Genomic DNA, 18,209 nt, shown 5'->3' on the forward strand with positions numbered 1-18,209 from the left:
TGTGCTTGGTTACACCCATTGCTCCACCCAAGCATTGCTGAATACAAGTACTGGTATATCTCTGGTCTTGGAAATACAATACGTTTATTTACAGCACTTAGTCTGCTATATTTTATATTTAATTTTCTTATTAACCCCTATCCGGACCCAGTGTTGACTATGTTTGCATAGAGCAGACTGTGTTAAGGCTCATAATACACATGCTATGTTGTGTATGCACTGTGTTGCTGCATGTGTTGTGTTAGCACTTCCCACATGTGTGCAGTAATGCTGTGTATGTAGTAACGCAGCACATGCAGTAACACAGTGCATATACAACACAGTGTACATATTATGAGCCCTAACACAGGCTGCTCTATGTCATCACATTCTGGAATATCATCAGCCAGCATTAAGCCTCAAACTATACAAGATGCATTGTTTCCATGCAGTAAGGCAGCACATGCAGTAATGCAGCACATGCAGTAACAGCGTGTATAGTATGAGCCCTGACACAGGCTGCTCTATGCAAACATAGCCATGCCATCACATTCTGGAATATCATCATACCAACTCTCCAAACCCTGGATTACTGTCCACTCCCTTGGTGATCCAGCATGTTTTGTGTCTCATGGTGTCTTTTGAGTGTGATTCTTTTGGGGGGTATATCTATTTTTCATTGTGAATTCTATGTGATGCTGCATTCTATTGCCAGTTAATTTCACTTGTTTATATGTATAGTTGCCTAAACACCAGTTTTTACTGTAAATTGACCTCTTTTAAGACCTATAACTAGGGTTTATTTTTAGAGTAGGGCTTACATTATTTTGAGAATTCATTCACTATGATACGGCATTCTTTTTCAAAGTCTTTTTATTTATCCTGTTAGAAATGGATCCCAATAATTCTAGTCCTGGAACAAAACAAAATCGCAGGTCATACGAATCTGGTTTCAAACTTAAGGTTGTGTCAAGAGCAGAAGAAAGCAATAACAGTATTGCAATTAGGGAATTTTGTGTTGATGGAAAACAAGTGAGGGAGTGGTGGAAAATGAAAGCTGACTTGGAAAAGATTCCAAAGGCAAAAAAATAGCTTGACATGGTTTAATGACTTCATATGGAGCTCCAGAGATGGAATTGCATAAATGGGTTATGGTTATAACTGTGTAACATGCATGGGAATTCACTTATGTGCCCTTCAAATGGCTAAGGACGACAAATTAAAAGTACCAGGCATTGAAAATTTTGTTGTGTCAGCAGGATGGTATACCCGCTTCACAAATAGGTTTGCCTTGTTTGTGGCGAAGAACAGATTTCCCAGAAGTTGCCAAATGACCTTGATGAAAAAGTGATGTCATTCCACTCATTCATCATAAAATAAAGAAGGATCCATAACTATGACCTGGGTGATATTGGGAATATGGATGAAACACCTATGACCTTTGATCTTCCAAGCCACAGTACTGTGGCAAGTTTGAGAGAAAAAAACTCGTACTCAGAACCACAGGGAATGAAAAAACTGTTTCACAGTTGTTCTGTCATGTTTGGCTAATGGGACTACGCTGTGGCCTGTCATTATTGTTAAAAGAAAGACCTTGCCTATAAAGGTCAAATTCTCACCACGAGTTACAGTGCGCACATATTACAGGCTGGATGGATGGAGACGGAACAAAATAATGACTGGAAGAAATTTGGAATGGACGACCAGGAGTAGCGTTAACGAGAAAACCATCATTGCTAATTTGGGATATGTTCAGAGCTCACACATCTGATGACATAAAAACATTGGCAAAGTCTTCTCAAGTTACTTTGGCCTTTATTCCAGGTGGGTTTACATCTGCATCGCAGCCAGATGTGTTTAAATAAACCTTTCAAAGACCGTGTGTGAAAGATGTGGCGTGAATGAATGTCATCTGGTCAAGCGTAACTGATAATAGTTGGAAATCTGATGAAACCTGGCAAGAATTGATAGCAAGTGGGTTCGTGATGCATGGGAAGAGATTCCAGAGGACACGGTGCAACATGCCTTCCAGAAATGTGGCATCAGTCATGCTGTGGATGGCAGTGAGGACAGCGCTTTGTGTGAGAACGACAGCAGTGATGGTGATGACTGTGAACTCAGTGATGAGGACATTGTCTGTGCTGACAACCTCACACCAGCTAAAGCTGAAGATCTATTTGGACAGACAAATGAGGAGGGGGAATCCGTTTTGAAGGATTTTAACTCTTGTGTTTTAGCTTGGTTGCTGATTGAGCTAAGGTTTATGTACTTTTAGTTATTATTGATACCATATTGTTTGTATTGACCCTTATTTCCACTTACAGAGCTAGTTTACTGTTTTTCTTTGGAATATTCAAAAACATTTAACCTACTGATGCCTCAATTAATGTGATTTTATTGGTATCTACTTTTGTTTTGAAATTTACCAGTAGCTACTGCATTTTTCACCCTAGGCAATGTTTTCCCAGTTTTGGTGGTAAAATTAGGTGGCTCGGCTTATATTTGGGTCGGCTTATACTCGAGTATATACGGTCATACATATTCACACTCTGCAGGGCAGGCCATGCGCTTAGGGGTAGAGTAATAGCAATTTGCATGCCACCAAGGCTGTAGGTTCCATAAGGGACCATGCTGATTCATCCACATATCCTCAGGGGGTCAAATGAACAATTGTTTGAACAAAACCATGAAGAACACAGTTGAAAAACTACTTTTGCAGACTCACAACACAGGTCAGCTGAATATTTAAAAGACTGTGAAACAGTAGAAGAGTTAGAGGTAAACAAATTTCAGAAAAAAGAGGGACCTCAACAATTGCAAGCTACAGTGTCAGCAACCAGCAGACTATCAGCCTTGATAAATGTGGACTCCATTCCACCTATGTGCTGTCTCATCAGTGTTGCTGAAAGACGGCCCCAACGCAGCTTTCAACAGCATTGTCCAGCACACCTGGTACAAATGCAGACACTAGGTCCTCACACAAAACGCAGGGGACTACATTTCAATCCGCTGCGCAACTGACTCTTATTCACTCCGAGAGCCTGGGGCAACTGCTAGCTGGCTAATATTTGAAAACAATTTGGAGGTACAGCCCTCAAGTTACCTTAGAATAGCTCACAATAGGAACAAAACAGTGAAGGTTCCGAAACACAAGGTCTTCCTTGGTCACCCCATGGCAAGGACGAGGCCAACATTCCGTTACCAGGCTAATAAAAAGCCGGACCAGCAGCTCACTGTTTCGTCAAATATGCAGGCACCAGAGGAAATCAGTGCGGTTCTGGAATTCTCCCCCCGCCCTACACGCTCTAAAATGCCAGCAGCAACATTTCTTCATTCTGAAAACGACTTTAATAGTGAAGTGATAACTTTTATGACAGTGAGCGGTCAGGTGAATTCCATTGAAAATTAAACTGTCATCTTTATTAAAATCATTTTTACAAATGCATTTCTCTCAATACAAAAAGGTGCTTTTGATTTCAGCACGGGCTTTGCAAATTCACATCGGCAGCAGGAAGGGCTTCAGTGGAATAGACTTTAGACTTCAGCAACGTGATGGCATCCTTCATCTCCAGTCTTTCAATCTCCGAAGTATTGACCTTACAGAGAAAGCACAAAATAGTCACTTGTCAGGACAATGGCACACAGAATGAAACCCAGCTTACAGATGGACGGAAGCATGCCAAACAGCACAAGTGAACTGTTTGTGAAGCAGATAGTGTCTCAGAGTCACTCGGGTTAGTGGCCTGATCAGACATCTGCTGGGGCTGAAGAAAGCGACTCGTTCAGAAAGCTGTGAAAATGCGAAAGGTCTTTTCTATGGAGCAACGACTTCTCTCCCTATTCCACCAAAGCATCTCACTGCCTCGGAGGCCATTGCAGCCCACAGGGACTGTACACAGCAGAGAACTGCGCTTGTGGATTTCCGACAGTTAGCCAATATGCCTCAAGTAGTCCATAAATAGAAACGCAGAATGTTCACCTTAGTAATACACATATTATCTACTTTTAGATACTAAAGGGGTGGTGGTGGAGAGAAACAGCTGCAGTGCCGAGAGTCAAAGTGAAGTCTGGGAAGAATCGCCTTCTCTCAACCAGTAAGCTTCTCCTAATAACAAACTTCCTCTACCAGCCCTACCTTGGTCGATGAAAACCAGATTTTAAGCATCTTTTCTAGTTTTGCTAAAATTAATCTGGAAATGAACATTTTTATGTTTGTCGTAACATTAAAAAATTGTTAATGCATTATTTATATTCTTTCTCTAAGCAAAGGGATAAAAGGTGACTAATATAGCATTTCCATGGAGGCCAAAGTATGTACCAGGAATGTTCTTTTGTGGCTAAAATAAGCAATCTAAAACTGCTGACAATACCGCATAACTCCTAGTAACCAAGGCAACCGCAACCGGTATGGAGTCCGGCGCTGCAGCCCAAGGTCAGCAGTTCCAACCCACAAGCCCCTTAGCAAGCCGCTTACACTCTGCTCAGAATCTCGGAAAGCCTCCGGGGAGGGTGGACTCTGTCCTTCAGGGCCACGTACGTCAGAATCAACCTGGTGGCAACCAGCCTGCCTTGTTTTCCAAACACCAGCATTTCAGTAACTGAAGTTTCCTTCCTTACCAGTATCACATGAAAGCCCATGATGTTCAAGTGCCGCATCTTCATGGCAAGTAAGCCCCTGGGGTGGGTTGACTGTAAACAATAACTAGATGGACGAACACAAAGCACAGCTACTCTGAAAAGATTGAACAACAGGAAAACACGTCAGTATGGAGGCGGCTACGTGCACAGTCGTTGAGCAGCATCCCTATTCTGGGGCATTTCATAACTGTTGTCTCTGCTGACTACAGGCCCAGCCACTCATCAGGCTGCCACGGTCCTCCACTTCCGCACGAAGCCAGCCTCATCGTCAAGTTCTCACAGCGCTGTGCCCACCAGCTGTCGCTCTGCCATCTCTAAGGATGGCCAGTTTCGATGAAGCACATGTTCATCTCTGCATGCACCCTGCTTCATGCTTACCAAATGACACGTGTGCTGCCGCATGTACAGAGCAGATCGTTAGCACACCGAAACAAGGAGACCACACACCAAGAGGCAAGCCCTCAGAGAGCGAGCAGGACTACAAAGACGATGAAAGCTTTGTGGGTAACAAAGGTATGAATGGAGTTTTTTTTTTTTTTTAATTGTTCCTATCCTTTTGGGCTTGTTTTAATTTTCCTCCATTTCAACTTGAACTTACATAATGCGCAAATGATTTTCTGTTCCACAGTCAGCCTTGGCCCCATTTTAGCGGCTGATATTGAGCTTCTCCATGGGTTCTTCCCACAGACGTAATTACTTTGATTTTTGTGTTTGTGTATTCCATTAGAGAAGTCCACATGTTTTAGTGGAAAAAGCTCTTTGCAATGAAGTCGTTGTTGATCTTGCAAAATCCGATCATGTAAATCGCCAAGTATCAGGATTGAAGCAAGACTTATTTGCAACCTGCAGTATGCAGATGACACAAGTGTGCTTGCTGAAAGCGAGGAGGACTGGAAGCACTTGCGACGGGGATCAGGAACTGGAGACTTCAGTATGGACTATAGCTCGAGATAAAGAAAACCAGAATCCTCGCAACTGCACTAATGGGCTGCATCATTGTAAATGGAGAAAACACTGAAGTGGTCAAGGATTTCTTCTTGCTTGGAGCTAGTTTTAAAGCTCACGGAAGTAGCAGTCAAGAGATCAAAGAATATACCGCATTGCCTAAAATCCTCTGTGCAAGACCACTTTAAAACATTTGAAAAGCAAGGATGCTACTTTGAGGTCAGATGCGTCTGTCCCAGGCATGGCATTTTCAATCACCTCACATGCATGTGAAGGATGGACAAGGAATAAAGACGACTGAAGAGCAGAGGCATTTGAATTATGGTGCTGGTGGAGGAGATTCACAGTATATGGACTGCCATAAGAACCAACAAATCTGTCTGGGAAGAAGTACAGCCAGAATGCTCCTTCGAGGCAAAGATGTGAGACTTCATCCCACAGACTGTGGACATGCTGTCGGGAGACACCTGGCCTTGGAGAAGAGCATCGTGCTGGGGAAAGCAGCGGAACAGCAATAAAGGGGACGGGTTAACAAAGTGGCTGCAGTCCTGGGCTCAAACACAAAACCAATCATGAGGACAGCGTGGGATCAGACAGTGTTCTGTTCTGTCGTACACGTAAGGTCGCTATGAATCGGAACCGAGTCAACGGAACCTAACAGAAACACCCTTTTGGAAAAATTTCATTGGGAAGGAAACAGAAAACAAAGCCAAAGCCCGTTGCTATCTTAGCGTCGCCCTGTCCACACTGGCCGCCCCCTGGAAGGCCCAGGGACATTGTGAGCGACTGCGCCACTGCCTCGCCCCTTCCAGCCCTTGGAGCTGAGCGCCTGTGCTGCTCGGACATCAGGGCTCACTCCCGAGGATTCCTGTCATCTAACGCACGCTCTCTCAGAAGGAAGATTCGACTGTGTAGGCCACACGGGAGTACATTTAACCAACCTTTGAGTATCTGCAGCAGACGAGTCCGCATCAGAAAATGGAAGGACTTGACTCCTATTAGCATCCATTCTAATTTCAAAGTCTGAAAAGCAATGAATCAATCTTAATTTTCCAATCACTGCTCAAAGTGACTTTGGGTTTAGCACGTAGAAGCCATAACTATCACCAACGGCAGCAGTTACCATACACTGAGGGCTGACTGGGTGCCGGCCAGCAGTGGGTGGGTTTTACCAGCATGCTTTCCTTTCCTCATCACAAGAACTCGATGAGGTGGGCACCGGTGGTATTGCCATTTTACAGAAAAGGAAACAACGGACGAGCTAAGAACCTAACATCACAGCAATAGAGTGGAGGAGAGGGAGACTCCAAACCCAGCCAGCCCGGCTCCCCTGCGAGTGCTCTCAACCACTGCGCGTAACTTCCCACAGGAAATGCCTAATCCCGCAGCAGGAGCAAATACAAGGAAACCATGTAACGTTCCGTACCAATACGACAATTGTGTGGCAACTGTACGTTTGTGGAGAAGCATCCTTCACCCCCCAGAAGGCTTCTCAGTGCCCCTTCCACCTTTGCATTGGGATGTTGGGGGGCGGCCGGCACTGGTGGTAACGGGATGTCCAAGGACTTGCAGTAAGGAGTGTCATCAAGTTCCAGACAAGTTTTCAAAAGACGAAGCTTGTAGATATTCCTCTCCACATTTCCTGAAAGAAAAAGGAAAAAGCCATATACATATGTGTGTGTGTGTGTGTATATATATGTCATTTACATATACATAGTGTCATTAAAGAAAAATATTAATGTGATGTTTTAAAAAGTATATTAATGCACCGCTAGTTCTAGATATGTCTCTTTCCAGGTGGAATCTCTCTCTGTCTCCCTAATCACCAGAGTCGTGCACTTGATAAATGGTTTCAATGTTCAGAATTTCTTTAGAGATTACTTACTTGACACCTTTCTTGGTATCAGCACTTCATTGTAAAGATCGCAGGTTCCCAAACGTAGTGGTCCTACCACCTCCTTTTCAAAGCAGACAGTGCTCGGGTCCCCCTGCACCACAATGGTGCAGCACCACTCCCCGGGTGTGGCTATCACCCGCTTTGGGAAACACTGGGACACATGAAGGAATGTCCAGGAACACTACAAACTCTCCTGATCAGTTCCAGGCAAAGTGAGGACAGAATGACTCCTGGCTCAAAGCTGCTCCTCCCACACCGCATTCTTGACAAAATTAGCACATGGCGTCGTTCAGTGCAACCCAGTTTTGGAAATTCCTAACACTTAAAATAACAAACAAACCCAAAACAACTTTACTCTTGCATCATCAAATTTATTATCCTGAAATTGTGGCTTCCTAATTAAAGTCAACATTTAATTTGGGTTCAGGAATAAATAAATTCATTAACTGAAACAGTTTGGTTTCTTAATCTAAATGGCTGTCATTCTAGGCCACGAGTGACCATGTGGTCAAACTGCAACAGCTGGCTTAGGTGGCTTTCCAGTGCACGCCAAAGACAAGGAAAGGCAAAGACCTCTGGCCAAGATAAAGAACAACTGTTCGCACTGAGCTCAGCCACTAGAATGGCGATCAGCCCTTCCTTATCCTTTACCTCTCTGTGATGACGCTGTCCTCAAGGGAGGCTCCAACGCTTATGTAGCTTGAGGCACTGACCCCTGACAGCACTATTACTGGTCCTTTACTTTCGGGTTCCAGAAACTGTCATCTTACCTGATGTCAGCAGCTCACTGACGACGTCCTTCTGGAGAAGCTGATTAATCGCTGCCAGGGGAAAATGGTTCATCACACAACATGAACATACGGCTTGGAGCAGCTCATCAGAAGAGATCTGGTGAAGGCTACCAGTCAGAGCACCTGCCATCCTGTCCAGGAACCTTCAGGGAAAAGAGGCAAGCCGTTTTCTTATGAACAAGAAGTAAAGTCACACCCCAGCTAGCCACGTGCCACAGACCCAGCAGCTAGAGTCTAAAAAATATCTTTTTAAAAATCAACTTTGCAAAATACACTTAAGGCACCTGTCCCTAAGTGAACCCACACATTATTCAGGGCAGGCAGTTTAAGTGTACAGTGCTTAATAATGTCTGTGACCGCTCTGTGTATAAGGGGCCTTAGTGGTACAGCGTTCAGCACAGAACTGTTGGCTGAAAGGTGACTGGTTTCCTTCCAGAGGAGGAAGACATGGCAGTCTGCACCCACAAAGATTACAACCGTGGAAATTCTATGTGGCAGTTCTTCGATCTGACGGGGTCACTTTATAAGCTAGCATCGACTTAGTAGCCACGGGATTGTTTTTCGCTTATGTCTCGCTCAGAACAAATGGGTGCAAGCTTGAACTTCTTGAATTCTCATTACAGTTCTACGGAGTCAGCCACGGTTATCCTGACTGTAAAGGTAAGTCAACACGTTCAGCAGGGTTGAGTAACTTTGACAAGAACATGCAGCCTGTACATGCAGGGCAGGAAGCAGCAGAGAAAACATTGTGACCTAAGTTGTCAAGCTCCAGGGCCATGCGTTAACTTCTACTTTAGATTCTTATCATGAGCATGTCTGTGAGACCTGGAGCAACGATGGCAATTCCCTCTCCATCAGTGTTCTGGGATGCAAGAACAGCCCCTCCAAAGGAGAAGAATGAGCCGAGTCCCAGTTGTAGTTAAATAAAAAGGCAAGAAAGCAGTAGCTTGCAACCAAATGAATCGTTAGGGCTAGGCATGAACTATGAATGAAGGAGGGGAAGGCTAAGTTGGGAGCATTTAAAATGAAAATTCTTAAAGCGAATTAACAAAGATATCAGAAAGACAGCCAGGCCAGGAAGACCAAAGGTAAGGGAAAATAAGATCCTGTTTACTTTCATTATTGCGTAGGGACATGTGTTTTATTTCTCATATGGATGGTGGCTAACGCTGTGCATTCACTGGCGACAGTTCACTAAGCTTCCGGCTTATCCTCGTTTCTCTAAGTGTGAGATGCAGCAGTCAGGAAGAGCTCGAGCGCGGTACATACTCCCTGTTCTGGCCTCGGTGGCAGTGGCCGAGGGAGGAATACACGTGCAGAATGGCCTCAGCGGTCTTCACATTGAGGAACTCGGGTTCATCCACCACTTTCTTCATAAACAAGTCCATCAAGTGAGTAGCTCGAAAGCCAAAGGTTTCAAATAACAGCAGGAACGAGAGAACCTTCAAAGGAAAGAAAGGGAGAGACGCTTTGGATAATTGTGGCACGCTAACAGCAACTGTAAAATCTCAATAGCCTTAGTACTATGCAGGTCAACAAAATATTCCTTGAAAAGGAACAATTAATGATTTCTTCTAAAATTTTGTTCTCGAGTCTACACTCTGTTATCAATTTAATGAGCAATGTTCTTTTCGAATTAAAAAACTCTACATTAAATGTGAATTTCTATAAAATATAGTTCACCTCCGATTTAGTTGCCTTTTGGTCTCTCTCATTTACGGTTATTCTTTCCCATGGCAACATGGCAACCTCAACGTACTGACACCTTCCTCATCACAGAACACGGAGCCCAGGACTCACCGCAAACCATTTTTACCAGCAGTTTCATGTGAATGTTGACACCGACCACTAACACAGACTATAAAGGCTTTGACGCTGCAGGACACAAGCAGCAAACGGTCCACGAAGAGAAACTAGATCTGACTGTTGAGTAATAATATTTTATTCTTCCAAATGAAGCCTCTCTTCAAACCTGAAACTGAGCCCACACCTGCGGTGTCAGCTTTCAGTCAAACAGGCCTAGAGAGTGAGCGGTCAGGAGGCGAGGATCGTGCTCCCAACAGCAACCAACCCTGGGAGACCAAGAGGGGAGAAGCAGTGGCCCAGAAACGAGGTTCAGATGGCAGGAAGGGGTCATTCGCTCTGGCTGCTAACCTGAAGGCAGGAAGGGGCGGGGATGAAGGGTAAATGGAACTGGGGACCCAAGGGGGCAAAATAGAGTGGTGTGACACCAAGAGGCTGTCAACTAATGGTATGAAACAAAGTGTGCACAGGCTGCTGAATGGGAAGCAAATGTGCTTGGTAAATTCCCATCTGAACCACAGGAAATCTATTCCCCAAATAGATAATCTGTCATATTGCCTATTTTCATGATCCTCAATCCAAGAGGTAAAGTGAAATGGCTGGAGCAATGCTAACCATATACCAAATACCATCCAACCTTTAGAAAACAGAAAAATGAGAACTTTTCAGTATACACACACACACACACACACACACACACTTTTTTCAACTGGAATGAACAGAGGATTAAATAGCGTATTACCAAGTACCTCTGGACAGACCTACTCTGTAACAAGTCAGTTTGCTTCTTAACGTCTACAAAGCAACATCTAGACTGCTAAATAAACGAGCATGCTTCACGAACTGCTCCCACACTCACTTGTTTCAACCTCCACATGTCAAAAGTGGCAGCCACGTAATCTGCTATCCCCGTGAGAAGAGCCACGTTGCGGTAGCGGAGGTCTCTGCAGGCCTGCAATATGCTGAAAAGGATCTTAGAAGGGCAGCCGTGGATGTTCTCTTTAAAATGGTGTTAAATAGACAGAAACGTTTGTTGTAAGATTTAAGATAGTCGATGGTTTTTGTTTCTTTAGAGAAAAATAGCATTACATTTTAGAAAAGAGCTACAGGCAAAAAAAAAAAAACCCCAAACAATGTAGATGAAACCACATCATCAGATATTTTCAAAGTAAAAAGGTTAAAACAAACAAAACAAATAGGTCAGATGCTACAAATCATTATCCTTACCTAGGACCACCTTACTGCACTCATTCAAGAGTGCAACGGAACGGTGGTTCATGGCGGCCAGTGCCCCAAACATGCGCTGGCTGTTCAAAACAGAAAATCTGTCCAATTCCTGCAAGGCCTTCATCTGAAGAAAACAAACCCAGAGTTATCATCTGTGGCAAAATCAGCCAGACTTACTTTTCAATAAAAAGGAGAGAGTCTGAGCAAAGAGTCAGAATAATCAATATGGAGAGATAACTGTACACAAGTATTTATGTATGTACCCAGATGAATACAAATTTACTGCATTTCCCTTTAGCAAAAGAAAATTAAGAGCGTAGCAATGTTCTCATAAAACCAAGAGTCGGAAGTGGTAGCAGATCACAAGAAATTTCGTTCTGTCTCATCCAGGGGAGAAAATTCAGAAGATGCTTACCTCCAGTTTCTTTTTAAGAGCAATTGGTGCGTCTTTTCCAACACATTTCATCATTGCCTGTAATGTGAAGATCCGTTCTATTTTCCAAACTTGCTGATCGGCTAGTATCCTGTCATCAAACACAATGAGCATCCAAATTCTAGAATCTTAGGACCAGAATCAAAATCTTAAAACGTCATTTGGTCAGCTCAGCAAGGAACATGACACCCACGTCAGTCAAATGATCTGACTGCAGAGAGACCTGAGCTGTAAGAAAGTTCCAGAACCAGTCCAGTGCTACTACCTCCCAAACTACTGTGCTGTCTTTGTTAATGAACAACTGAGATCACGTGATTATAGTAAGATACATTAATGCATGGGCAATTTAAAAAGTAACTCACTGATCTATCACATTGGATCCGTTGCATTTATTTTATATAAATTATGAAACTCAAGAAACCTTCCAAGCCCACCAGTGTCATGTATCCAAAAGCTTTTGTGAATGGAATAAATGTACCAATTCTCCCCCAGGCCACATCAGTAGTACCTTTTAAGATGAATTAATTTATCTCACTGTTACCCACACCTTCTTAATGGCAGACTCTAAAGGCAGTATTGTTTTAAGCTGTACACAACCCTGCGCCAACTCTCTAAATTTAGTGAGGTGCTGAGTTGAAGAGCTCAATGTCCAATAAAGTTCCGTCGCACAGCCCCCCTCCAGCCCCCACAAAGCAGTTCAGTGTTCGCTTCAGTTCTGTATTCTAGAGTTAAGAGGGACAGAGGCAAATCCGTGAGGAAATCCAGAGTTCCTACCTCAGTCCTGCTCGAAGGACATCCACATTCTTGCACGGCTCCATTGACGCTACAGCAGTTGCCAGAATGGAGAGGCATTTCTCATCGCACTCATTGATACGTTCCTGAGGAAGTACAATGGCAAACACCGCAGGTGACTAGACCAACAGACTCTCTCGGTCAAGCAACACCGCTAAATGGATGCTTTCAATTAAGTATGAAACTAATAATTCAGTCAACAGCAAGAGGCCTCTGGGAAATCAGGTATAATAATCAGGGCTTCTAATAAATTCAAAATATTTGCCTATGTAAACAAGAGATGTGTGCACATTGTCTAGCAACTAGATCTGCTGCCAATGGAAGTGGGTTACCACTGGGCTACTAGCCATGGGGTCAGCAGTTCAAATCCATCATTTGCTCCATAGATGAAATATGAGGCTTTTTACTCCCATCAAAATGTGTAATCTCAGAAATCCACAGGGGCGGGCAGTTCTACTCTGTCCTGGAGGGTAACTGAGTCAAAACTGACTCTAACTACAGGGTCAGCAGTTTGAAACTACCAGTCAGCTCCCCCTGGGAAAGATGAGGCTTTCTATTCCTGTAAAGTTCTGCAGCCTCAGAGACTTACTCAGGCAGTTCTACCTTGCCCTATAGGTAAGGTGACCAGATTTTAACATCGGTAAAGTGGGACACCATTGATAAAACTCATATCCTGGAGAAACAGCCACATGGCACCCGATAACCATATAGCCTAGCTTGTCATGCATTCTTTCCAAAAATCAGGATTTTTTTAAAAAACACCGCGGGACATGGGAAAAACTGTTGAAAATCTGGATGGTTCCACCAAAAGCGGGATGCCTGGTCACCTTACCTATAGGGTCGATATAGGGTCACTATGAGTCAGCAATGACCTGCTAGCAGTGAAAGTGATGCCCCAGGGGATGACTGATAATTTTCTTGAACATAAAAATGACAATGATGCCTCTAACGTGAACCAGTGACATGTTAAGATAAATTAATTTACATCTCACTGTTACATGAATGGATTACACTTAATTCTAGCCCCAATCTAAAAACAATTAGTTCTTATGACATGACCCTGCTTCATGCTTAACTTCATGAAGAGATTGCTAGAGATACAGGTGCCATAGCAAAGTGTGAAGAAACTAGGTGGTGCCCAGCTATCAGAAAAATATAGCATCTGGGGTCTTAAAGGCTTGTTTTCAAACAAGCAGCCAACTAAGCGAGGCATCAACTAAGTTCACATGGAAGAAGTACACCTGCTTGCATGATCTAAGGATTGGATACAATCCACCCCTAAAGGACGAATGGGTATACTGGGTATACTGCAGCACATGGAGATATGAAAGGGCTTCACAGTTCATGGAAAACGGAAATTAAAAGTGGAATTTTTCCATGAGCTTTCTGAAGCCCCCTCATCTACAGGGTAATTTGCTCAGTCCTGAAGAGTCTTACTAATTCCCTGTATCCTTTCCTTTGGATGAAGCGCTAACTTCAGCTGTGGTTCTTCTGAGTCAGATTTGCTGCCATGTTTTACCACCACCATCTGGAAGTCTAGGGAGGCGGGGCGGGGGCGTGGCTAAGTGGTCAGCTGCTCGCCAAAGGAGCAGGAGTTCAAACCGGCAACTCCACAGAAGAAAGACGTTGCAGTCTGCTTCCATAAGGAGTATCTCCTTGGAGATCCTGTGAGGCAAGTCTGCTCCACGCTTTTGGGTCATTAAGAGTTGGAATCAACGTGACATTAATGGGTTAACTTTGGGTTTGGGGGAATTGGATTTTAAGAACCCCAAGCACCACAGTCCCTTCGCTCAGGTTCTTGGATTAAAATACAAATTTGGACGTCAGAAACGGCTGTCGGTATAATCAAGAAAGTGAGTACTAATGGCAGAGCTTACGTCACGGGTCCACCAACTACGGCCCGCAGGCCACATGCGGCCCACCGAGGACATTTATCCGGCCCACCGGGTGTTTTTGCCGCCGCTGCCTGTCCTGCTTAGCAGCCGACTTGTCCAGTGTGCATAGAAATTTGTTCATAGTTTTTTTAAAAAACTATAGTCCAGCCCTCCAACCGTCTGAGGGACAGTGAACTGGCCCCATTTAAAAAGTTTGAGGAGCCCTGGCCCTTACTTAGCACCCTAACTGTAATCACAGCTATTCTTGCACCTGATCATCAGAATGGCTGTGAGTTCCTCAGAGAAACTTAGGGCTGAAAAAGGTACATAATGAAAAGTTTAAGTCACATGACCAGAGTTGTAAGTCAGAAAGAGGTAGTGAGAAATGGATAAGAAACGACTCATTTAGGGCATTCCATCAATATCAGCTGTGAAAGACCCCTTGACTACATATATGAAGCACAAATGTATTGATAGTACATTGTCCCCTCATCTCTAGCTTAAATGTCTTCACAACATTTAGTGAGACACAAGCATGGACAGATATTCTTACTCTGGATGTCCCTTGCTCACACTTCATACTACGCTGATGGGAAAAGCTACCAAGAGGATCACTGGCAAATGAAGTAACGCACCGTGTAACTCATCATATCCAGTTATCAAATTTGTTTCAACTTATACTGGCCCTATGTAGGGTTCCTGAGCTGCAAATCTTTATGGGAGCAGACAGCTGCACCTTTCTCCTGTAAAACAGTCGGTGAGTTTTAATGACCAACCTTGAGGTCCCATGCATACTCAACAGTGTTATCTATTTTAAATAATTGTATTGTACCAAGCCTCACTCCCATGGAGCCGATACCGACTCATAGTGACCATATAAGACAGAGAAGAACTACCTCTGTGGGTTTCTAAGAAGGCAACTCTTTACAAGACTAGAAAGCTCTGTCTTAGGGAACTAATACTTAGCCTATCAAACAAACACAGATGGCTTAAACCATCTGACCCAAAGCATGGTATTTTCAATTGTCTCTTAAGCAAGAGAATGCTGGACACTGAATACGGAAGTCCCGAGAAGAATGGATGCTTCTAAATTCGGCAACACAGCAGCTGGTAGATTCAAACTGCCAGCCTTTCAGTTAACAATCAAGAGCTTAACCGCCATGCCACCAAAACAAAACTAAAATATAAGCCTATTGTCATAAAGTTGATTCCAAGTCATCATGGTTCTGTAGGACGGTCCAACTGACCCATGAGGTTTCCAAGGCTAAAATCTTTACAAGTACAAACCGCCATATCTTTCTCAAAGCTGTTGGGTTTCAATCACCACCGCCAGCCTCTTGTTCAGCAACTGAGTGCTTAACCACCGCCAGCCACTCTAGACTAAAAGGAAATTCAATCGTCCTTTGGAATTTACCTGAGTTATCCTCAGCAACGTCTGTACCAGCAGAGTATTCTGGGGGATCCCCAGGTTCACCATAGCATTAAGACCGAACAGCAGGTGATCGTAGTGCATGATCTTGGCTTCTCTCATCATGTGCTCACATAGCTGGTTAAATGCAGGGTGGTTAAACATCAGCTGTTTTTCAAAGTGTTTCTGGTCTTTGGACATCCTCTTGGCAATTTTCCACATTGTCAAAAAATAGCTACTACTGGGAAATGTTGGGGCTTTTGAAAATGCATCCAATACATCACTCAGGGAATTATACTCCTGAGACCTGTCCCTATAGTTTGGCTGTGTTTCCTTGATGAGAGCAGTCTCATTGGAGGCCTCATGATGAATGTGTCTTTTCCACAATCCATCATCAGATTGACCCACAGAGAAAAAAGAGTGTTTTGAGTCCAAGGACAATCTTCTAGAGCAAAGCAATCTGACAACTGCAGGGACCGTGGCCGTGTGGATGCCGTTTGTTTGCAAGTCACCATTGACTGATTTAAAATTCAGCGCATTCTGGAAGAGATAGTGGACAGAGGACTGCGATCTATTATCAAAGTCATGTAAAAGTGGGTTTCTTGGGTTCCAGCTCGGATGAGCAATTTGTCGTCTGCAAAGTCCCCAAGGATGTACTAGCCACAGCGTTCTCCTCGGAGCTAGCGTACTGAATTGTCTGAGGCTCCACAGAAAGCAAGTTGTTTTGTTATTCATTTTGCCATCCAGTGAACCACTTTGAAATGACTTTAAAGCCGTCAATAGCATGCAAACTTCACTTTGACCAGTGAGAGATTAAATAGGCAGTTGTTTTCCTGTATGGGGAAGGAATTATAAAAGGAATAAACATTAAAGCAAAATTTGTATTTATAAGAAACGTGGCACATTCAACAAGGACTCAAATGGGAAACCTACTATTAAAGATTTACATTGAAATGGCAAAACTAGCTTTCCTCTCCTTCTACCACAGTGTACACACCATTATAAAGTGAAGAGGATATTTTGGAAATAACCATTGTGTAAATAGTTTAAAACAAACTTATTTTTGATGAAGTGCTCCAAAAGACTTCTACCAGAGGGATACTCTCATCAGTATTTTTGGAGAAAATGTCGTTATGTTTTCCAATCATCACGTATTCACCCCAAAGCTGACACTGAATATGGAAAAGTGAAGAATCAGCCAAAGCCTTTTGGCAAAAAATATTAAATGTGCCATGGACTTCCAGAAGAATAAGTATCTTTTTAAGAAAGTGAAGTCAGAATGCTGCTTGGAAGAGAGGAGAGGAGACATGTCTCAAATATGGACATGCGATCAGGAGGGACTAGCCCTGGGGGAACACCATACTTGGAAGAGGATCCGAAGGAAGTAAAGAGGAAGACGCCCAATGGGCTGGATTGGTAAAGAGGCTGTAACAATGGGCTCAGTCAGTAGCAATGCAGAGTATGGTGCTGGCGGGAAGTCTTTCTGTTAGGCACAAAAAGTCACGGCGAAATCCGACCCTACTGAGCACCCAAAAGAATATACAGCTCTGTCTTGGAAGAAGTATGGCCAGAATCCTTCTTAGAGACAACGATGGAAGACTTCATTTCACACATTTTGGACATATTGTCAGGAGAGACCTTGGAGAAGTGTATCATGCTTGGTAAAGTAGCAGGGCAGCAAAATGAGGAAGATCTTCGACAAAAATGCACGGACACCGTGGCTACCACAATGGGCTCACATAAGACCAATTGTAAAGACAGTATACGACTTGTTCTGTTCCGTTCTTTGGCGCAGTCGCTCTGCGTCCGAACGGACACGATGGCACCTAACATCCATCACTACCACGGGGAGAGCGTCTATGAAAATGAAGGCTTCATGTGGACACTTTGAACCACCAGGGAGTGCCAACCGTCAAACTGCACTATTCAATACAAAAAGCAGAAAACGATTCGGAAGCTTGCATAGCACTGTGTTACATGCAAACCAGCCAGCCTCCCCAGCCCCAAAGACGGTTCAGCTCCTCTGCGAGGAGCGCCTAAGCCTCTTCTCTTACTCAACGTCAGGCGACTTGTGAGACCTTCTCTTGTAAAGCGTAGCTCTCAAGTTCGGCGGAGGGGGATACTGAAAACTACCGTGACTTACCTTGGTCCCCCATGCACTCACCTTGCGGCAGAGTCCCATGGTTACTTGCAGGGGCGGCCATGACAGTTCCCGCGTGAGTTGCGCGTCTCGCGAGATTTTACGGCTCCGTACTCAGGTCAAAATTCTCTAGGTTCGCAGGTGCCAGAGAAAGATCTGTTTAAAGGAGTAAAAGTTTGATGGGAAGATAGTTGGTTTTCTTGAATGCAGATACGGAGACAAGATAAGTCATAAAGCTCGCCAAAGGAATGTATGGATGTCTATGTCTGTGCACGGGTCCCC

The 18,209-nt window shown here is 43.9% G+C and overlaps 1 protein-coding gene across 1 annotated transcript; it reads right to left on the minus strand.

Moving 5' to 3' along the window:
- Nucleotides 1-3,377: 3,377 nt before the first annotated feature.
- FASTKD2 (FAST kinase domains 2) lies at nt 3,378-18,145 on the minus strand. Its single transcript, XM_075529421.1, has 12 exons — nt 17,952-18,145; nt 15,794-16,620; nt 12,488-12,591; nt 11,696-11,804; nt 11,281-11,404; nt 10,913-11,052; nt 9,520-9,692; nt 8,230-8,393; nt 6,989-7,204; nt 6,504-6,585; nt 4,597-4,711; nt 3,378-3,575 (listed from the first exon to the last, which is right to left on the minus strand). Exons 2-12 carry the CDS (start codon nt 16,571-16,573, stop codon nt 3,456-3,458), a joined length of 2,127 nt encoding a protein of 708 aa, XP_075385536.1. The 5' UTR covers nt 16,574-16,620; nt 17,952-18,145; the 3' UTR covers nt 3,378-3,455.
- Between the last annotated feature and the right edge of the window lie 64 nt (nt 18,146-18,209).

The sequence above is a fragment of the Tenrec ecaudatus genome, chromosome 13 (genome assembly GCF_050624435.1).
Source record: "Tenrec ecaudatus isolate mTenEca1 chromosome 13, mTenEca1.hap1, whole genome shotgun sequence".
NCBI lineage: Eukaryota > Metazoa > Chordata > Mammalia > Afrosoricida > Tenrecidae > Tenrec > Tenrec ecaudatus.

Bases quoted from the DNA above. Each gene is read 5' to 3' on its own strand.
- FASTKD2 (XM_075529421.1), bottom strand. From the start codon at position 16,573: ATGCTATTGACGGCTTTAAAGTCATTTCAAAGTGGTTCACTGGATGGC. The intron at 11,805-12,487 runs GTAGGAACTCTG...GTTTGATGACAG, and splicing joins GTCCTTCGAGCAGGACTGAG to GATACTAGCCGATCAGCAAG. The intron at 11,405-11,695 runs GTAAGCATCTTC...TGTTTTCTTCAG, and splicing joins CTCTTAAAAAGAAACTGGAG to ATGAAGGCCTTGCAGGAATT.